The sequence below is a fragment of the Sorex araneus genome, chromosome 1, assembly GCF_027595985.1.
Source record: "Sorex araneus isolate mSorAra2 chromosome 1, mSorAra2.pri, whole genome shotgun sequence".
NCBI lineage: Eukaryota > Metazoa > Chordata > Mammalia > Eulipotyphla > Soricidae > Sorex > Sorex araneus.
This window is the reverse complement of record NC_073302.1, coordinates 196,549,481-196,571,279: the sequence shown is the minus strand read 5'-3', so window position 1 is coordinate 196,571,279 and position 21,799 is coordinate 196,549,481. Positions and strand designations below refer to the sequence as shown.

Sequence of the window (21,799 nt, the reverse complement as noted above, 5' to 3'; positions counted from 1 at the left end):
TGAGTGTTTGGTACTATAAATAAACTTGAAAAATGACTACATGGTGGAGAAAGAGAACAATGTGTGACCTCTGGACAGCATCTTGAGTTTCATGGCAGCCTTTGTTTGAGGGAGGTCTTTGCAGGGTGGTGTAGAGGGGGGTCTGTCATCAGACCCACGCTCTGGATCTGTGGATACGGAGAAAGTGCAGTGAGCACAGAGATGGTTCAGACAGGAGATACCAACGTTGGAGTGTCCAAACTAAGTCCATGTCCCTCCTCCCTAAACCTGGCCATCCAGATGGAGATGGACCAGCCCATCGTGTGGCCAGGTCTTGGCTTATTCCAGAGCAGTTGAAATCATTTAAATATTCCACATAGCCTCAATGGGCCACACAGAGTCCATGCTGGTGAGGTCAAGTGCCAAGGACAGCCAGAGGGACACGGCGTGCGGAGACCAGTTGGGCCGCTGTAACGGCCACTTCCAGGACGAGCAGGGCCCAGGACGAGAAGAGAGACGAGGGCCTGAACCGGGACAGGCTTGAGTGCCATGGACCTGGGGCTTGTGGAGGATTAAAGAGAAGCAAGATTTAAGACTGGCACTTAGACCTTTGCTCGTGACATCATGTGTCTGGTGTTTCTACTAACCTTCAGAAGTGGCCGGAAGGACGGTCTCAACAGTCTTGGTCAGTTATGGTCTGGGGGAGGGCTCTAGTGCTTGACCGGACGTCCGGGCTAGAGCCCAGGCTAGAGATGTTCATTGAGGGTGGACACGGGGTCCTTCAGATGTGGGTTTGCCGTCAGCCACGGTATGGAGGGACACAGTGATGAACTAGATGCCCAAGTCGGAAACTTCCAGGAAGCAGAAGGAGCTCATGAAAGAATAGGACACCAAATCAAAGGCATGAGTATAACAGTGTCAGGAAGCAACACTGGTGAGAAGTCGGCACGACACAGTGCAGTCATGAGACCTAACTGCAGTGGCCCCCTGGAGCACCGGGCAGCGTTCCTTAGTGACCTGGGTATTGGACAATGTCAGAGGGGGTTGTCATATACAGGTCAGCGGGCAGTAATGCGAATCTCACTGGAGGGCTGTGAACTGTGAACGTTTACAGAAAAGGAGATGCAGGGAATCGGACAGCGATGTGGTTCTCGGTATTTTTAAAGATGGTTGAGAAGTTTGTAATTCACTGCTTCTGCTTCCACACCTTTGACAACCCAGATCCAGCCCTGCTCCGACACTCTGCAGCCATCGAAGGCTGTGTGTGGGACGGCTTTTGCTTTGACGTCTTTCGGAAGCTTGGGATTGCGTGTGGAATTGATAGTGGTAACTGTGAGAGTAAAGAAGAGTGGCAGCAGTACAGACCAAGTCTTGACAAAGAAAACTTTCGTTCTATTTATGCTAGAATGGAATCCGTTACTTCATATTTTGAGAGCGATTATCATATGAGGGTAATCCTTTGGTGCCATTCTTTTCCAAGCCACGATAAAATCACCTTTCCCCTTCTAAGGAGTCTCCAACTTGCAGTTCATTTTAATGACTCTTGGGCTTTACGGTGACGTGTCTCTGCAGAAGACCCTTCAGAGGTCATAGTGGATTTTGGAGTGAATGCGTTGTCTTTATGGAGAGCTGTGGCTGAAAAGGGTGACCGGGACCTGCCGTGAGCTCTAAAGCAAGATGCTGCCCACAAAAGGGAAATCGTGTCCCGCCCGAATTCGTGGCTATTCTGAGCTCTGCCTCCTGCTTTAGTCAGTTCCACTGAGAAAGGTCTGGAGCTTATAGGAAGTGGCTGAGGGAAAGAGCAACAAAAGATAAGAAGCTCCAGCATCTTCTGAGTAAGAAGAGATCAAAGAAGCTTGAATTATTTATCGCCTGGAAATGAGGGGTGACGTTAGAGACAGATACATATTAATGAATGTTCAGAGGAAATTGATCCGCAGCTCTTCATTCAGACTCCGAGTTAAGGAAGAGGAAGACACTGACCAAGGAGGCTGAGAGCAAGTATGATGCTGATGGAGGACATGCCCCGGGTGCCTCCCGTGTTCAGAGTATGAACAAGTCTGTGGAGCATCACTGAGGGGAGAGTGTCGTCCAAGGGGTGGGTTGTTTCCTAGAGCTCTACTGCGTCATTCTTCATTGGGAATCGTGGCCTCAGCTCCCAGGGTTAACTTTCACAGACTGTTTTTGCCCTTTCTGCAGAACAGTTAGTAAGCTAACGCAGATCTTAGCCCTTCCTGTTCGTATGGCATCTCAGATACGTGTTAACTTCCTTCCATCTCCTCCTCGCTGAGGCCCTGAAACGGACCAGCCCCGTCAGTTCCAGCTTTGGTGTTTCTGCCACTGTGGGCCGGGTTGGGAGATGCAGCCAGCAGGGACAGTGGAGGCAGCACAGTGCCCACACCCCCACCACACCCCCTGCGAGTCTGCACTGGCACTCGTGGGCAGCCTTGGCCAGCCTTGTGGTGGTTCGGCTTCTGTCTGCTTCCCGCATGTTTGAGGACTCCTCACATCTCTCCACATTCGGCGCCTGAATTTCCTCCAAGAAACATATAGACACAATTATATACATGTCTGTAATATGTGACACATATACTGTCACACAGTATAGACACATCACCGTGTCACTGTAACGCTGTCGTTGATGTTCATCGATTTACTCGGGTGGGCACCAGTAATGTCTCTATTCCTCCCAGCCCTGAGATTTTAGCAGCCTCTCCTTACTCATCTTTCCCAACGATTGGAGGCTCTCTCAGGGTCAGGGGAATGAGACCTATCATTACTACTTTTGGCATATTGAATACGCCACGGGTAGCTTGCCAGGCTCTGCCCATATGGGCGGGATACTCTTGGTAGCTTGCTGGGCTCTCCGAGAGGTATATATATGTATGTGTATTAATATACATATGTATACATATATTGCTCTCTATGAGTGGACCATATCACAGACACATACCGTCTATAATATGTGCTTTCTCCTCAGTGTCCCTGAAACCCAGTGTGCCCGTGAGCGACTCCCTCGCCCGAGTTTACCGGTCACTCGGCCCCCTGTCTCTGCAGCCAGCCCTCAGCTCCAAGCGGGCACGGGAGCTGTCCACGGTGCTGAGAGCGCACCGTGGATGGGGCTCCTTGTGGCCCGGATCTAAGAGCCTGCTTTCCGGAGATGATGTGTAAAAAGTTAAAAAGCTGTGATGCGGGACGCAGGTGGAGAGTCTGGGCGGAAAGGCCGTCCCTGTGCGCCTCCTCCCTTCCCGCAGGCAGCAGGAAGTGCCCAGAGCCCTCATCTCACTCTGCTCTACGGCGAATGGCAGACGGGCATCTAGCCAGGACCCTGAAAACATACACATACTATATATATTTTTAAATATATGTTTAAATATATAATATATTTTATATATTTAAATACTTATATATTATATAAAATATATATTATATTTATACATTAATATAAATGTATAATGGTTTCTTCTGTTTGAAAACCATAATTATTCCATTTTATTAAAGACGCTTGTGGTAACAGCATGTACCTGAGCAGGCCACAGTATTCGAGCCTCCGTTTGGACCCTGCCTAAAAACAGTTCAAATGCCCAGTGGCAAGCGTTACTGTCTTCACCATGACTTGCTCTGCTATTGAGGTACGGTGCGCATGAAGGACTTTTAAAAGGCAGGTCATCTGGGAGAAATGCCAAATTTCAGTGATGGTCTCACAATGTGGATTTAAAATATTTTCTTCACGTCAAAAAAATTTCCCCGTGCCCTTTGAGGTTGGTTCTGAACCAGCAGCCTCGGGCAAACGGAGTCTCCCCTGCCCCTGTGGCTTAGCCGGCCCCAGAACGTCACGCCAGTGCAGTGACACAGTGTGTGTCCTTTTGAGCTTGGACGTGAGAACCATCAATGTTGTGTCTGTCGGCACTTTCCGTATTTGTCCCACTAAGTACTGTTTCACACACGGACGGACTGTGATTCATTCAGATATTCTCCTCTATGCCTCTGGGTTTCAGTTTTCACCAGTTACAGATGAAATTGCTCCAAATAGCTCTTTTTTTCCTTAAATCTATTTATTTATTTTTTTGCTTTTTGGATCACACCCGGCGATGCACAGGGGTTACTCCTTGCTCGTGCACTTAGGAATCACCCCTGGCGGTGCTCAGGGAACCATATAAGATGCTGGGAATCGAACCCAGGTCGTCCACATGCAAGGCAAACGCCTTCCCCGCTGTGCTATCGCTGCAGCCCCCCAAATAGCTCTGTATTGGTTTTTGTGTGTGCATATGTTTTCACTGGCTATGCTCAATGCAGATGCCATAGAAACGTGGTTTTCTAATTGCTGTGATTCTGTGCAGTTGTTGGCTGCAGGGTAGGTCTGTGTTTAGTGACCGAGATAGCCCCTTGGTGTGTTGACGCCTGGTCTCTGACACCCAGTTCTGCTACTTCTCAGTGGCATGTGTGTGTCGCCACACCACAGCATGCATGTCTGCTGGTCTGTGCATTTAGTCGAGTTGCAAACTCTGGCAATCATGAGAAGAGTCTCAGTTGTTTTTCATCTTGACACACTGAACTTTCTAGCCTGCCGTGGATGATTACAGTACCGAGCAGATGCCATAGAAACGTGGTATTCTAATCGCTGCGATTCTGTTCTCGGAGGGTGGCACTTTGCAGTGTTCAACACGCAGTCCCTTTTCTAAGGTCTCAGTTAGGCCATCTCAGTGCAGGGAACGGTGCTGAAATCCCGCTCCCACGGAGCCGGAAAGGCCTGGTCCGGGAGGTGCTCCAGGCCGGCGTCCCTTGATGCCTCAGCTCTGCGGGTTGATGTCGGAGCTCTCTGTCTGAAGACATTTCCCAAGTATGTGCCGCAGGCAGTCCAGGCTTCTGCTTCCAGGCCTGTCTGTCCGTCAGTGTCCTCTAAGGGGCATCCTGATGGGACACACTCCTCTTCCCTGTTCTCTCTTCACTCACTCCTTTCCCAGACACTTGGCGGAAGTGGTTGTGGTATTCACCACCTTCCCCTCCTCCTTCCCCCATCATCCACGCACCCACCATCCCACCAGCATCCCGTCATCATTTAAGTGTGCATGTACCTAATACCTACTACCTACTACCTATAACCTGCTACTTCAGGTGTTTATCATGCACATCATCTTTCTTTTCATATAAACGATTTTAAGCCATGATGGAAAAATATAATTTATTACTCTCATACAATAGTGTCCAATAGAAGAGCTTTCTCTTTAAATAACCAGGAAGGATGCTTTTCTTAATGGAATACATAATCCTTATTTTAATGGAATACATAATTGAATTTACAATTCAATTTGATTTATCAAGGATTCTCTAAATGAAGCTTAAGTTCCTATTTAAAAGATAATGATCTTTAAAACATGTTATATTGAATATTTTTTCTTTTTTTCTTTTTGGCCTTGTTTGATTTTGCCAACATCTTTCGTGTAAAGCATCCTGAAAAAATGTAAAACTCTGCCTTTCTTTCCTTGGGGTAGCTGCTATTCCGTCATAGGAAGAGAAACTTGAGTGTAAAGGTCGCATATAGGAATTCAAAATGTGCTAGAACTTTGCCAGGTTAAACCTCTGGTCTCAGGACACATCTGATGAAAGGGCTCAGCTGTGTAGTGAGGAGTAGAAATGAAGTTTCTGGCTGTGGATGTGACATAAAAGCTATAGAAGATGGATGGACAAGTGTGTGCACATGAAACCCATGGCGTGTCACAAACCAGCCTCACTCCCATAAAGCAAGTCTCGAGTTCTGTGCGATTCTGTATGGCATCTGGTGAATAATATTGCATTTCCGGCAATACTCAACCTGCCAGGTGCAATGGTCGGGTTCCGCAGTGTGCTGGACCCTCGGAGATCCTGAGGGCCACGCTGGGGATATTCAGGGGCCTGTGGGGTCGTGGGCATCAGCCTGTAGCCTTTGCACATGGAAGGCGCCAGCCCCGGCCCGGACTATCTCCTGAGCTCCTGGTTGGCTTTGGGTGGGCTGAGCCTTTCGGGGGTGGCAGCAGTCACGACGGCGTGACCAGCTGCGCCTTAGCCCAACCCCTGAAGCAGCCTCCGCCCAGCCCAGCCTCGAGGAGGCCCGAGGGGCAGCAGTGCAGGACTTGAGCGTCGCTGGAACCCGGAAAGGGGCTTTGTTTCTCCCGTCACGCCCGCTGCGTGCATGTGTGGGTGTGGCGCCACGTGGGGACTGAGTGTGGCAGAGAAGGAAGCCCCCTCAGCGCAGAACCGTCGGCCAGTCGCTGGGGCTTGCGAGCTTCCGGGCCCACCCAGGAACGTCACCCCAGGGACACGCCTCTGTCTTGCGGTTACCCTAGGACCAAGCTCAGGAGGAGCGTGATGGGAAATCCATATCCGAGACATTATTTGTTGTCATCAGATCGCTTGCTGGTAAAGAAATACCGTAAGGGAAACAGTGTCCAGCGGTCAGTGTTGACGTAGAGAAATGCTGCATTTCAGGAAAGGCTAATGCTCACACACGGGCCCGCTTGGTTTTCCTTTCATCTGCAGTGAAAGGCTTCTGTTCTCTTACTAGGAAAGCCCGGGGCGGGGACGGCCCAGAGGGATGGAACACACGCTCTACAGGCGGCCCCCCCTGGGGCCCCAGCTCTGGCTCCCTGAGCACTGTCAGGAAAGTCCCTAAGGACCACCAGGCCTGGCCCTCACGCCCTGGGGAAAAGGGGAAAGAAAAGTCCAGCCAGTAGCTGGGAGACCCAAGACATGCTGCCTTGAAACAGAAAGCGAAATGTCTGAAGGCAGCTGTAAGGAAATAAAAAATATATTATGAGGGTTTTTTTTATTTCCTTTTGAGATGTAGTAGGGCTTGTTTCACCACCAGACAAGCTTGCAGTGCAGGCTACACGCGGGGGCACGGGAGACCCAAATCCCAGGATGTTTCGGGACCTGCCATCTATTTTTTGCCCAAATGTAATTCCTTTGTGCTATCTTGGGCTCGGTGGGGAGAGCCATCAAGCCTGATTCCAAGGATACTAAAATCCAGCACCTTTACACAGACTCCAGTGCTCTGGGGATTTTTTTAGGCTCTAGAGAATATGTTGAAATTGATGACACTCTTGTCTCTGAAAAGTCTCTCCCTCCCTTTGTTCCGTTGTGTTTGTAACGGTAGTCACACACACCTCTGGGTGGGGCTGTACAGTCGCCCAGAGGATAAGCTTCCGTTAGGAAGGTTCTTGGGTGTAGAGATACAAAGTGTGTGTGTGTGTGTGTATGTGTGTGAGTGTGAGTGTGTGTAGAAACACAAGGTGTGTTTACGATACAATGTGTGTGAGTGTGTGTGTATAGACAGTGTGTGTATGATACAATGTGTGTGAGTGTGTGTATAGACAGTGTGTGTACGATACAGTGTGTGCGGGTCTGTGTGTCTGTATGGAATGCTCCATCATGCTCATAGCTTTGGTGGACACCATCCCCCACCTTGAAATTCATAGCAGATATTTTTACAAGGTGGGATAGGCAGTGTTTGCTTTTTCTTTATTTATTTTATTTCTTCTTATGTTTCTTTATTTTGTTTCGTTTTGGGGCCATGGGTTATTCCTGACTGCACTCGGGGATTACTCCCGGCTGCGCTCAGGGACCACTTGTGATGCCGGGGATAAAACCTGGGCCCGCTGTGTGCGGGGCAAGCACCCCACTCACAACCCCCTCAGCACCGCTCGTGTTTGCGTTTTGGTGACACTTAGAGGAGGTCTTCTTCAGAGATCCCTTCTCCACGTGTCATCGTGATGGAATTTCCCTTCTTACCACTTTCCCAGCCTGCAAGAGTGTCTCAGCGTCCTTGTGATCCGGATCTACAGCAGTGTTCTTTTTTTTTTTTTTTGACTTTGAATTTTGATGCTCACGCCGAGAGCTCCCTAACGGTATCTGTTGCTCTGCTTTCTCTCCGGAGAGGAGAACCACTCAGTGTTGCCTTGGAAATCTTCCCTCTTACCCCCCTCCCCCCCCACACACACACAGTTTTGTGGGTTTTTGTAAGACACATCTTAACATTGAATATACAGATCTCACTGTATGTTGGTCTTGTCTGTCCCGTTTTTTAATCTACCCCAGTTAATTGGACAGAGGCTTCCCGAGCCATCCCAGGGCGAGTCCCACTTCCCTCCCCGCCCCGCTCCAGCCCAGAAACTACCCTTCCCCCCTCCCCCTGCAGGCTCTCAGGAGCCACCCGCTGCTTTGCTCCTCCTGGTGGCTCCGCTGTGCCCATGGAGGTGGGGCCTGTGAGCTTTGCTCTCCGTGATTGTCTGGGTTCTGTTTTCAGGAGACGCTGGAGTCCGCTCCCCCGCCCCCTTCCCTTCCCTCTCGGGAGCTGTGCCGGGGAGCTCAGAGGAGCGCGTAGCTGGTGGAGATCCTGCGCGCGGTTCCTTGGAGTCTCTACTCAAATGTGGCTGTGAGGTGCTTAGTATTTTATCGAGCAGTAGCACACGGCCGGTAGGGCGTTTGCCTTGCACACAGCAGACTCCGGTTCGATTCCTCCGCCCCTCTCGGAGAGCCCGGCAAGCTACCGAGAGTATCCCGCCCGCTCAGCCCAGCCTGGCAAGCTCCCCGTGGAGTATTCCATATGCCGGGAAACAGTCACAAGTCTCAACATGGAGACGCCACTGGCGCCCGCTTGAGCCAATCGGTGAACAGTGGGAAGACAGTGTGACCGTGCTACAGTGCATTCATTACCTTTTTTTTTTTAATTTTTATTTTTAATTAGTGAATCACCGTGAGGGTACAGTTACAGATTTATACATTTTTGTGCTTATACTTCCCCCATACAAAGTTCAAGAACCCATCCCTTCACCAGTGCCCATTTTCCACCACCAGTAAACCCAGCATCCCTCCCACCCTCCCCAGTCCCGTCTCCCCCCACCCCACACTGCCACTATGGCAGGGTATTCCCTTTCGTTCTCTCTCTCTGATTAGGTGTTGTGGTTTGCAGTAAAGGTGTTGAGCGGCCGCTGTGCTCAGTCTCTAGTCTACATTCGGCACGCGTCACCCCTCCCCCGCATTCATAACCTTACGGACAACCTCCATAACGTTTCTGCCAGACCTTGCACCAGATCCAGTGGTCCCGGCAGGACCCAGAGCCTCCGGGGTTCAACTCCTCCTCCCTGACAATGCGCTGTATCTTCTACTGAGTTCTGTCTCGAGAACAGTCCTTCCGAGATGGGCGATTGCTCCGGGGAGGGGGGGCGTGCTTGCCTGTGAGGCCTGGGCGTGGCCCTTGGCATCGCGTGGCCCCTGAGCCTAGCAGGAGGGGCCCTGGCAACTAAGCCAGGAGTAGCTGAGCACGGCCGGCTGCGGCCCAGTCACAAGCCAATAGCAAACACCCGCATGAACTTGGTGACTGCCCGAGTCTTCGATAGCATTTCTCTGACGCTGGTTCTGAGCAGCTTCCATGGCGCCTGCCAGTCAGCTCTGGGGACTGTCCGGTCAGCCCTTGCCTGTCCAGTGGTCTCAGCTGCCCTGTGCCCGGGTGCCCCCACCCTCCCACACCTGGGGAGCCCAGGTCCACCCCCCTGTGTGACCCCCGCTCAGCAGGCCGCCTTTTTCTCTGCTGTGTCTCCTGATCAGTCGAAGTTCGTTTGTTCCCCGCATGTCCGTATTTTGCTTCCCTGCTTTTGCACATCTGTCGTCACGTCCAAGCAACCTCACCAAGTTCCTCGTCATTCTTCCATTTGTGATGCCTCTCATGGGAGTGGCCAAGTCTTGGGGGGTGTGTTGAAGTCTTCGGTTCCCTGTCAGTTTCCTTAGGGAACGTCTCAGAGACAGCCCCAGTCTTCCGCACGCTTGCGGCTTCTTGTGCGGCTGGAGGCTGCCCTTTAAAGCCTAAAATTGTCTTTAACAACACTCAGCGTGTTTCTGCTTATAAATATTCCTCTCTTGGTTTTATAGGCCACGGGAGTGAATAGAAATGGGAGCTGAGTGACCTTTCGTGTCCGGGGAGCAGGGCTGAGAGAGGACAACAGAGAGCCGAGGAGAGGGGCCGCCTCGGGCTCGGAACAGTGCCCCCAGCTCTCTGCTCTGAGCCCCGGGGCAGGCCGTGCTGACGTGTGGCTCAGGGCCAAGGAGGACTCCCGAGCCTGTGGGGCTGGCAGGCGGCTCTCGCAGAGGCAGCCGACTCCTCAGCACCCGTCCTCGGGGCAGCTGAGGCGGGAGAGGCCATGGCAGAGGACCCGGAGAATCGCGGGAACCGTGTCCGGGCCCGGGAGAAAGCGCCCGCCAGCGAGCCCGTCTGAGCCAACGCAGCTGCAGTGCAGCTCGTCTGCAAGGACACGAAACGTCTGTGACCAAGTGCGCGCTCCCTTCAGAGCCGTCTTATGTGGCTCTTCATCTTCCTTTGTTTGCGAACAGAGACCACTAGGAGGGACTGACAGGAGTCCCTGCAGAGCTTTCCTGTGCTGGAAACCATGAGTGACAACTGTTGGAATATTTCCCCTTTTCCAGCTCCCTTCCCGGGAGCGCCTGGCTCGGCGTGGTGAGGCATCCCTTCCCTCACCCGCGCCTTTTCTTTTTATTTTTATACAGACAACGTGTGCTCCCGGGATTCTAAAGCGCCCTCTGCCATTGAGCTGACCCGGGTCCGGGCCCTCGGGGAGCTTCCTCGGCCAGAGGGATGCTCGCTCGCTTCCTTCCGACGCCCTCGTGACATCCTGGTACCTAGCTTACCCCACCCCTGGAAGACCACTTGAGGCCATTTCCATTTCTGTCTGCAGAAGTTTTCCTACTTTGTGGGGCTGGGGCTTGGACTCTGGGTGTTCATTCGCTAAAGGCCTCGCAAGTCACTGGGACCTTATTTTCGTGGAGGTAGTATTGTGGGGTTTTTGGTTTTGAGATTAGATTTCTGTTCAATTAGTTGAATTAATGCAAGGATTATAAATAGGTTCGCTGTTTCAATTCATGCACGCATTCCAATGTGAACCTTTTTGTAGCTCGTACCGATTTCTCATCTCTCTCTTCATCCTTTCTCTGCTCTTAGTTCATTTCTCTTCATTTGCATTCTCATTATTTTACCCTGTTCTTGTGACTCTATTTTCTAACTATAAATAAGATATTTTGCTCATTAATCCTAAGATAATACTTTATAATATACAGATGTAAAGCAGTGAATTCATTTTTAGTACCGTCTTAATCATATCCAGGGAATTTTGTTTGTTGAGTCACATCTGACAGTGCTCAGGGCTTACTCCTGCATGTGTGCTCAGGGGTCACTCCTGACCATGTTCAGAGACTAGTTGGGGTTGTGGGGGCCAAACCTGGGTCGGCTGTGTACACGGCAAGTGCCCTGTCTCCAGGCTGCCTCTGGAGCCCCCGGGCCGTGAAATGTATTTATTTATTTTGATTTTTGGGTCACCCCCGACAAGGCACAGGGTTACTCCTGGCTCTGCACTCAGGAATTACTGCTGGCAGTGCTCAGGGGACCACATGGGATGCTGGGAATCGAACCTGGGTCGGCCGCGTGCAAGGCAAACGCCCTACCCGCTGTGCTATCACTCCAGCCCCGTTCGTCCATGAAATTTAGCTAGACTTGCTTTCATCAGTGGTTGCTCCTAACACTTTATTGCTTATGTTGCGTTTTCATCCCTAAACTCTGCTCTATGTAGAATCCACTGTTTCCGTTTCTGAGCCTGCTGAGACGTTGGTTCCATGTGGTCTATGGTGGAAATCCGGTTCTGAAGCGGGTTCAGGAAATGCCAGTGTCACTTCGTTTCTTCACCTTTTCAGAAGTTCATTGTGTGGCCTGAGATAGTGTCGATTCCGTAAATCATTCCCAAAATCTCGAACGTGACTTTCTTCCCTCAAAACGGCTCCTGGGTGCCTGTCAGCGTGCTGCGCCCCTGTCCATGCGGGGCCTCACCCGTGCTTGCCGGGAGGACGTGAGCTTGTCGACACCCAGCTCCCAAAGGAAGTCGCGTCTCAGCCGTGCAGAGTGACTCAGGGGCTCGTGTCCTGGCTCTCTCTCTTGCCTTGACTCTGGGGTGGAGTGAGAAGCGCCCTTGGAAAGGGGACATGTGTGTGTTGTTATTTCTGACGCTTCTTACCTGATCTTCAAAAGAGTTTCATGAAAATGTCACTGTCACTGTCACTGTCATCCCGTTGCTCATCGATTTGCTCGAGTGGGCATCAGTAACATCTCCATTATGAGACTTCTTGTTACTGTTTTTGGCATATCAAATACGCCACGGGGAGCTTGCCAGGCTCTGCAGTGCAGGCAGGCTGCTCTCGGTAACTTGCCGGGTTCTCCGAGAGGGACGGAGGAATCAAACCCAGATTGGCCACGTGCAAGGTGAACACCCTACCCGCTGTGCTATCGCTCATGCCCAACACACAATCAAATCATTAAAAACTATGATGTCTCAAAAAATACCATATAAATAAACTATCATAATATCACTCTAAGTAGCAGCCAAGAAGGTTCAGATCCAGCCATCCTACTAAACTTAGGATACGGACAATAGAATCATGCAGTACACTCAAAGAAACGAAAAAGTTAATATATCTAAGCAAAGACAATGTGAGTTACTCATGGATAAAATATTAATTTTAATTTGCAATCTTATTAAAACGTAAAGTGACCCAAAAGTGACTGAATGATAACTAATATCAAATACCGAGTCAGAGGTCAATAGAGTGAAAGTATCTATCTTCAAAGAGTTTATAAACAATGGAAAACTCAAATGAAGCACTAGGTCTAAACCTGTAATTTAAAGTCTTAACCCGGAAAGTCTAATCTCCATGCCTCATACAAAAGGAGTCAGTATAAGCACACCCGGCCAGTAACACCAACTGTAGCCACAACACAAAAAGAATAAATGTGCAGATTTCAAGAGGCATGAAAGTGGATGGTTCTAAAATGTTGCCAAATCCCCCTCCCCTGCTTTCTCCCTCCCTTGGGTCGCCTGCTCAGAGGAGGAAGGCCCCTTCTTGTCCTCTTTGCTGGAGACTGTATAGGACATCTTTCACTTGGTCATAAAATCTTCCCTTTGATCTTGGAGAAGCTGGCCACTCTCTGTCAGCCTTTTTTTTTCCCCCAAGACAGGGATGGGCCAAACCTGATAGTTTGGAGAATCAAGTTTTTCCCAGCACTACGAGAAGCAGATTGGCCGTTGGCAGCACTGTTTCAAAAGGACAAGGCACGTTTGCAGAAAAGAGGCAGTAGTCACTGCCTGCGTGCCCAGTTGGAGTGTGTGTGTGTGTGTGTGTGTGTGTGTGTGTGTGTGTGTGTAGCTTGACTTCTTTGAGACTTTCATCGTAGTGATTCTAAAAAGCTCACAGAGCACTGTCTGAGTCTGCGTATATGAGCCAACTTCTCGAACACTCAGTTCTCTAACAGAGGTTTTTGGTGTTGCCAGTGACAAAGCCCCCGCCCACTGGGAAGTGTGAGAGTTGTGCAGTTGCACTGCAGGTGTTTGGGAGGGTGTTGGTAGAAAGTCACATTTTCAGAGGAGGTGGGTGTTTTCAGCTCTGGGCAGAGACCTCGTTTTGAAAATTGCAGCATTAGCACAGTCAGGTTCACAGTCGCGTCAGTTTTGCTCATGAGTGGATTTGCCTGGAGAAAAACATCTTTTGCTCCATGCGTGTGCTCACCCTCGCAGAAAGGATTGTTCTCACTCGCCAGGAAAAGCGCGTTGCTATCAACAGTGGGACACGGTCACTGTGTGATCGCAGTAATTGATGGACAAGCCCCTTCCGTTTCGTCGGCAGCATCACCAAGACAGGCAAAGTCAGTTTCATTAGGAATTGCTGAAAGGCTGAGCAGGGCTTTCTGCCAGGGCTGGGCCCAGGAAGCTCAGTCGTCTCTGTTCCGTCTCGTGAAGGCGCGAGGAGCCGTTAGACCTTTGGTGCAGACTGAAACCAGAAAGGGCGGGTTGTGGGTTGTGTTGAGCAAAGTCACACATCTTGTGTATTCTTTTTGTTTTCATTGTTAATTTTTTTATTTTAATGAATCATCGTGAGATACAATTACAGACTTGCAGACTTTCATGATTGTGTTTCAGTCAATCAATGTTCAAGCACCCACCCCTCCACCAGTGCCCATTCCCTACCCCTAATGTCCCCAGTATCCCTCCCCCCACCCCCACCCCTTCCATCTCCGCCTCTGTGGCAGGCACAATCCCTCCTACTCTCTCTGTCCTTTTGGGTGTTGTGGTTTGCAGTACAGGTATCAGGCAGCCATCGTGTTTGGTCCATAGTCTGCTTTCAGCTTGCGTCTAATATCCCGAGCGATCCCTCCAACCATCGTTTATTTAGTGCCCCTCTCTCCGTCCCAGCTACCTTTCCCCCCAGCACATGAGATCGGCTATCAAGCCGTGGGTCAGTCCTCCTGACCCTTATTTCAACTGCCCTTCGGTGTTAGTCTCCTGTTATGTTACTTTATACTCCACACCTGCGTGCAGTCCTTCTGTGTCTGTCCCTCTCTCCCCGACTCACTTCACTGAGCATGATGCTCTCAGTGTTGATCCACCTACATGCAGTTTCCTGACCTCATCTCTCCTGACAGCTGCGTAGTGTCCCACCGCTCTCGCGTATTCTCGTTTGGTTCCTGCCCTTCATTCCCCTTCTGGAGAGTGGGGTGGACACACCCCCAGTGCCCGCGGGGCCCGGTCCTGGCCTGACGCTGTCCTCTGGCCCCTTGCAGGTTGCTTCCAGCTATGCAGCGTTTTCCGGTCCCACGACATGGAGATTGACCAGTGCCTGCTGGAGTCCCTGCCCCTGGGCCAGCGGCAGCGCCTGGTGCGGCGCCTGCGCTGTGAGCAGATCAAGGCGTACTACGAGCGCGAGCGGGCCCTGCAGAAGCAGGGCGGCGGCCCGGGCCCGCGGAAGCATGGCAGGCCCCAGAGGGTCCACTTCGCTCCGGCCGACATGCTCCAGGACGCCATCGTCCACCACGACGACAAAGAAGGTGCGTGACCGGGGCTGGGGGGAGCGGGACGCGCTTCCTCGTGGATTGTTATTCACTGTGTGTGTGTGTGTGTGTGTGTGCGCGCGCACACATGGGGGGGAACACTTATTTAACTGTCTAAAAGATTTATTTAACCACCTAAAAGATTTGAGGAGGGAAAGGTCTTTTACATGAATATGATGAAAAGTCCCAAATCAAGATGGAAATATGCAAAATTTTGGTGAAATGGTTATTTTTTGAGAATTACTTATATGAAAAGTAAGTGATTTCCTTACTAGTTGTTCACTCAAATTGTTAAAGCAATGAAAATTTCCCCCAATGATATTGTTCCCTCTAACCAAGGGATTGAGTCCCCAAATTCATTACTGACTCACTCATGCATCGATATTTAAGATACTTAGATATTCGTGGATGATTTTAGGATTAACCCAAAATTCTTCTTATAGGATACCAGGATCCAGCGCAGGGCTTTAAAAATGTATATCATGCGCTCTGCCACATCTTGGATTCCCCAAACCTAAATGCTCTTTATAAGAGTGTTAAATTATTAACTCTATCACATTTAATTCCTATTACATTGCTATTAATGGTAGCCTTTGTTTATATATATGCATATAACATTTTTATTTTGGTGTTTACTACCCATGTCCTCTGTTCTAGTGTTAGAAACTTTCCAGTAAGAAAAAGTGACATAATTTTCAAAGAAACATATAAATTAAATTACCTTGATTGCCTCTTATTCCAATGGTGAATTCATCTAAAACAGACACTCAGAGCATATCTGTTAACCACTTTTCAACAGCAAAGCGTCTCTAAAACCAGGTTATTTTGGTTACTCATTCATGACCAATCATGTCATTAATGATCTATAATTAATTAAATATGTTTTATGATTAGTAATTATAATTTATAGTTATTATTGATTATATGTAATTTATTATAAATCATATGATTTATAAAATATAATGTACAATTAATTAAATTTATACTAATTTATGCTCTGGAACGGAGCATAAAATGAGGCCCCCATAACCATGCCACTGGACTCCACACAGTGGTGCCCCAGAGGGGGGTGGGTGGGAGCCCTCCCCGCCCCAAGGGACCCAGCCCTGGCAGCTGACCTCCACTGCCCAACCGCTGCCATGCTCCAGGCTGCTTTCCACACGCTTGGGCTGAGCCCCACACATGAGTGAACATATTCCTGGACCACATAGCCACAAAGTGGCCGCACAACACATCATCACAAAGGGAAATGTATGTGTGTGTGTGTGTGTGTGTGTGTGTGTGTGTGTGCACCTCTCGGAGAACCAGCAAGCTACCAAGATTATCCCACAAACATGGCAGAGCCTGGCAAGCTCCCCGTGGCATATTCGATATACCAAATACAGTAACAATAACAGGTCTCATTCCCCTGACCCTAAAAAGAGCCTCCAGATCGTTAGGAAAGGTGAGTAAGGAGAGGCTGCTAAAATCTCAGGGCCGGGACGAATGAGATGTTACTGGCGCCTGCTCAAGTAAATCGATGGACGACCGGATGACAGTGCTGCAGTGATTAATGACTAAACTGTCCGTGGACGCTCATATTCTTTCGCCTGTTCAATCTGGGAGGCCGTACACTTAGTGACAGTCTCAGGGCATCCCAGTAGCGCCCGCCCGCCTGCCTGTACACTTAGTGACAGTCTCAGGGCATCCCAGTAGCGCCCGCCCGCCTGCCTGTACACTTAGTGACAGTCTCAGGGCATCCCAGTAGCGCCCGCCCGCCTGCCTGTACACTTAGTGACAGTCTCAGGGCATCCCGGTAGCGCCCGCCTGCCTGTACACTTAGTGACAGTCTCAGGGCATCCCAGTAGCGCCCGCCTGCCTGCCTGTACACTTAGTGACAGTCTCAGGGCATCCCAGTAGCGCCCGCCTGCCTGCCTGTACACTTAGTGACAGTCTCAGGGCATCCCAGTAGCGCCCGCCCGCCTGCCTGTACACTTAGTGACAGTCTCAGGGCATCCCAGTAGCGCCCGCCCGCCTGCCTGTACACTTAGTGACAGTCTCAGGGCATCCCAGTAGCGCCTGCCTGCCTGTACACTTAGTGACAGTCTCAGGGCATCCCAGTAGCGCCCGCCTGCCTCTATCCGAGCAGCCTCGTCTCAGCCACCGCTTTAATCGGGCTGCCACCGTCCTGCTTCTCATGGTGTTGTGTAGGTTTGCAGCCTCAGAGCTGTTCAGAGCAGTCTGGGCTAGGCAGTGCGCGGCTCACTGCACCCCTAGCCCCTCTCCCCACAGAGGTGCTGACGGGACGTTTACCCCCAGGGCTGGGACCGACTCCAGTGGAAGAAGGTGGTGCAGGTGCGAGTGTGACCTGCAGGTCTCACAGTAGAGGCGTCACGTGTCACGTGCAGCCTTTCGGACGGCTGGTGGGTTGCATTTGCGGAACCAACAAGCACCCAAGGAAGGGTGCAGAGGAGCCGGGAACCATCCCGTGATAAACACAGCACCCAGAGGAAGCGTTTTGGGGGCTCCCTGTGCTGATTGCCCAAGGGTCAGCGTGTCCGGGGGACGCGGGGCCCCATCTGGAAGGACCTTTGTACCGTGGTCCTGGAGGAAGCCCACAGCCAGCAGTGCTCGGGGGCTCCGTGGTGCCAGGGTGGCCCTGACCAGCCCCTGACCCGCCTCTCGGGCACCCTGACCGGCCCGGGGGAGCAGCAGCCGCAGGCGCACAGCTGTGGGCTTTGCTCCAGGGGAACCCCGTCCCCGCAGAGGGGAGGAAGCCGGGCGGATTGTCCGCGCACGCCCTGAGCCCGGGGCCTGGCGGCTGTGCGGGCCAGGAGGCTGGAGAAGGGCCCCTTGGGCCCAGAGCGGCCGAGCTGCCGAGTTCCCGCCTCGGGGCTGAGTTCCTGCCTGGGAATCCAGAAGAGACGTCAGGGGCGGCCCGGGGGGCCTCTGTGGTGGGGCCACAGTCTGTTCCCAGGGAGCAGGGACAGGGCGAGGCCACGAGGGCGGGTCTCCTTCTGGCCACTCTCCCTTTCTGTCTTGTGCTGTCTGGGGGTGGCAGACCAGACGGAGCCTGGGTTCCTGAGCCTCCCGGTGCGGGGGGGGAGGCCTCCCGGGAGGGGCTGTCAGCCGCGCTGCCCTCTGGGTGGGGACATCCCGGCGTCCCTGGGCCCAGGGTGACAGGGCAGCCTCCCACGAGGTCAGCCTGGTGGCGGAAGAGCCCGGGGGAGGGTCTGCAGAGAGAGGGGCACCGGGGCCCCCTCTGGGCTGTGCTCAGGGGGCTCGAGCACCAACGGGCCCTGGAGGATTCTCAGGGACACAGCTGGGCCTGGCTGCTGCCGGGCTGCAGGGCAGAGGCGAGGCGAGCACCCCTAGGGCTGCAGGGGGGCTGGGGTGCGGGGGAACAGCCCACGGGGCAGGGGGCTGGGGGCGGGCGCTGTCAGCCCTCCAGTCCCTCCGGAGCTTCTTTTTTTTTTTTAAACCAATAGCTGACTTTTAAATTATTATTATTATTATTGTGTTGAATCACCGTGAGACAGTTACAAGCTTTCATGTTCGGGTTACGGTCACACAACGATCAAACACCCACCCCTCCCCCAGTGCACATTCCCCACCCCAATATCCCGGGCATCCCCCCCTCTCCTACCCCCCCTGCCTCCACGGCAGACAATGTCCCCCAGACTCTCTCTACTTTGGGGCATTGTGGCTTGCAACACAGACATCTCCGGAGCTTCTTAAGAGCAGAATGTTCTAGACATGCCCGGTGCCTCCAACTCACTCCATGGGGAGTTTCTGAGCCCAGGAAAGCCCAGACCTTCAGGGCCTGCGGCCCCAGGAGTGTCCCAGGATAAAGCCACGGGAAAACTCTTCCAGCTCATCAAAGAATTTAAAAGTGGGGCCGGAGCAATAGCACAGCGGGGAGGGCGTTTGCCTGGCACATGACTGACCTGGGTTCGATTCCCAGCATCCCCTATGGTCCCCTGAGCACCGCCAGGGGTGATTCCTGAGTGCAGAGCCAGGAGTAACCCCTGAGCATCACCGGGTGTGACCCAAAAAGCAAAAAGAAGGAAAAGAGAAAAAGAACCGGAAGTGCACCTGGCGAGTTGGATGGACACGTTGGCGAGCTGAGATTAAGGCGTTTGCCCAACAGGGGCTCAGCCTGGGCTGCCGCGTGGGGGTCCCACGGCAGACACCTGCTCAGGCTCCGGAGCTTGGGTGGTCCGGCACGGCACCGCCAGTCTCGGCCCACCTCACTGGCTGAGGGAGGCGGCTCCCATGGCCCCCTCCTCCTGACTCCTCCTGAGCCCCTCGTGGAGACCCTCCCTGGGGACCTCGTCCCCCAATTCTGCCCAGAGCCCAGCCCCTCGCAGCCCGCGAGAGTCAGGCTTCCCTCTGGGCGGCGGGGCGAGCGTGCCCACCTTCGGGCTGCTCTGTGCTCGGTCCGTCGGGGGGCCGTCGGGGGGCGTGTTTACGGGACTCTTGGGGCTGACCCGTCTATTACGAGTCTGCAAATGTCTCTCCTTTGGTGGGGCCTCATGTCTCCCCGGGAAACTCACACGCCAAACCCAAGAACAAATATTTTTCCGTGCAGATTTCAGGAGCTAAGTCACACGGGAAAGACAGTGTGTCTTCAGAGCACCGGGCCTTGGCAGAGGTGTTAGATCTTCCACGGTTTGGGCCAGTGCTGGGTGGTGTTTGGGGGTTTCTCCTGGCTCAGTGCTCAGGGATCACTCCTGACAAGGCTTGGGGCACCCGTGGCCGTGCCGTCATGGCAAGCGCCTCCCCTGCTGCTCGGCCCCGGCCCTGGTTGTCCGTCCCACGGCCCGCCCAGAGCAAGTCTGCACTGGTCCTGTGAGCACGTTGCCGGCTGCCTCTCGCCGCTCGGGAGGCCAGAGGCCCGCGTGTGCTGTCTGGGACGGTGGGCAACGCTGCCGCCAGAGCCCTTTGCGCTACACTGTTTCTCAGAACTCCACAGGCTGTGCGTTTGTGTGGTTGCATCGCTTGTTTCCGCCGTGTATCAAGAAACAAACACACGTCTTCGGGGAGAGCGTTGTTCCCGCTGAGGCCGGGAGCCGGTCACCAAGAGCACGACTCGAGAGCGTTGAGTGGCTTTATTGCTGCATCCTTGTAAATGTAAATTTCGCATCTCTGATTTGTTATTCTCCTCTGGCAGCTGGTGATATCTTCATGCATAATGGCCATTTTTGCATTCTGCATTGGTCCGCACAGTCCTCTCGTTTATAAAAATCCGCAACAAAAAAATTTCATGTAGAGGGAAATTCATTCTAAACTTGTTCTAAATGTCCTTTCAGAACTCATGATTCTCCTTTCTTTGAGGGGGGAGGGAGAAAGGGAGAGAGAGAGAGGGAGGGAGGGAGGGAGGGAAGGAGGGAGAATGAGAGGGAGAGAGAGGGAGAGAGGAGGAGGGGAGAGAGAAAGGGGAAGAGAGAAAGATGGAGAGAGAGAGGGAGAGAGAGAAAGAGGGAAGGAGGGAGAATGAGAGGGAGAGAGAGGGAGAGAGGAGGAGGAGAGACAGAGGGGAGAGAAAGGGGAAGAGAGAAAGATGGAGAGGAAGGGAGAGAGGGAGGGAGAGAGGGAGGGAGGGAGGGATGGAGGGAGGGAAACACATGCAGAGAAAACTGAGCCTGGCTGCAGGGCATTGGCCGAGGAGGAGCAAGGCGGGCGAGGGCGTTGGTGTCCGAGCATCCTGCACCTGAAACTAAATCACAAATAACTTTGTAACTTGGTCATTCGATACATTCAAAAACATATTTGCCAAACGAATACAAATCCAGAACAGAAGAAGAAACCGTACAGGGGTTTCCCTCCACTCCGTGCATGGTCAGAGTCAGCCTCCAGCCGGGCCCTCCCTGGGGGTCCGCGTCATTAGGGGGAGAGGCGACGCCCGTGGCTCTCTGGACGTGGTGGGCGCCCACCCCACCCAGGCCCCCCTGCCCGTGCGGGGACGCCTTCTCCGCACCCCCAGCCCGGGCTCTGCCTCCTGCTCTCCCTCAGGCCCACCCAGGGGGGCAGCAGCTTTTGGCCTCGCCTGCCCCCCCCCCCCCGCGGGAGGGCTGCCTGGGTTCGAGAACCCCTTTCCTACGGTGTGTCAGAGACGGAGGCTGTGCCCTCAGTGTCGCCTCGGGGTCTCCTCCCGCCCTACGCTGCCCTGACACGCCCCCTTCTGACCCCTCCCCTCCCGGCCCGGCTCTGGGAGACCAGTCCACACCCGCCGGCCAGCCGCTAGTCTCTCTCTCCCTCTGCTCTGAGGGTGTCCGGCCTCGTCCAGGGAATGGCTGGAGACGGGGCCTCTTCCTCTAGCAAGTGGGTGCTCCCTAGCAGTGCTCCAGGGGCCCGGATCCACTTCAGCAGTTCTCTGAGGGCCGAGAGTCCCACGTGAGGGTTGCAGGGCCGAGGCTGGGCTCTCCCTCTCTCTTTCCCTCTCTCCCTCTTTCTCTCCCTCTCCCCCCTCTCTGTCCCTCTCTCTCCTTCTCTCTCTCCCTCTCCCCCTCTTTCCCTCTCTCCCTCTTTCTCTCCCTCTCCCCCCCCTCTCCCTCTCTCCCTCCCTCTCTCCCTCTTTCTCTCCCTCTCCCCCCTCTCTCCCTCTCTCTCTCCCTCTCTCTCCTCTCCCTGTTCCTCTCCCTCTCTCCCTCTCTCCCTCTCTCTCCCTCTCTCTCCCTCTCTCTCCCTCCCCCCCTCTCTTTCTACCTTTCATCACCTTGAGACATACAGTTACAAAGTCGTTCTCGACTGGGTCCCAGTCACACAGTGTCCCAGCACCTGTCCCCCGACCAGTGTCCCCCGTGTGCGTCCTCACCCCCACCCTCGCCCCCACCCTGCCTCCAGGGCAGGCCCTTTCCTTCCCCCTCTCTTTCCGCCTCTCTTTGCCTCCCCCACCCCTGCACAGGACCCGCCACACAAGGAAAT

General features: G+C 52.9%; 1 protein-coding gene across 1 annotated transcript in view; it reads left to right on the top strand.

The window, feature by feature from the left end:
- Positions 1-21,799, top strand: part of MYO16 (myosin XVI) — a 310,488-nt gene that overhangs the window by 10,767 nt on the left and 277,922 nt on the right. The window contains 1 exon segment of the mRNA XM_055126930.1: positions 14,627-14,890. Within this exon segment, the coding sequence (XP_054982905.1) occupies positions 14,627-14,890 (264 nt within the window).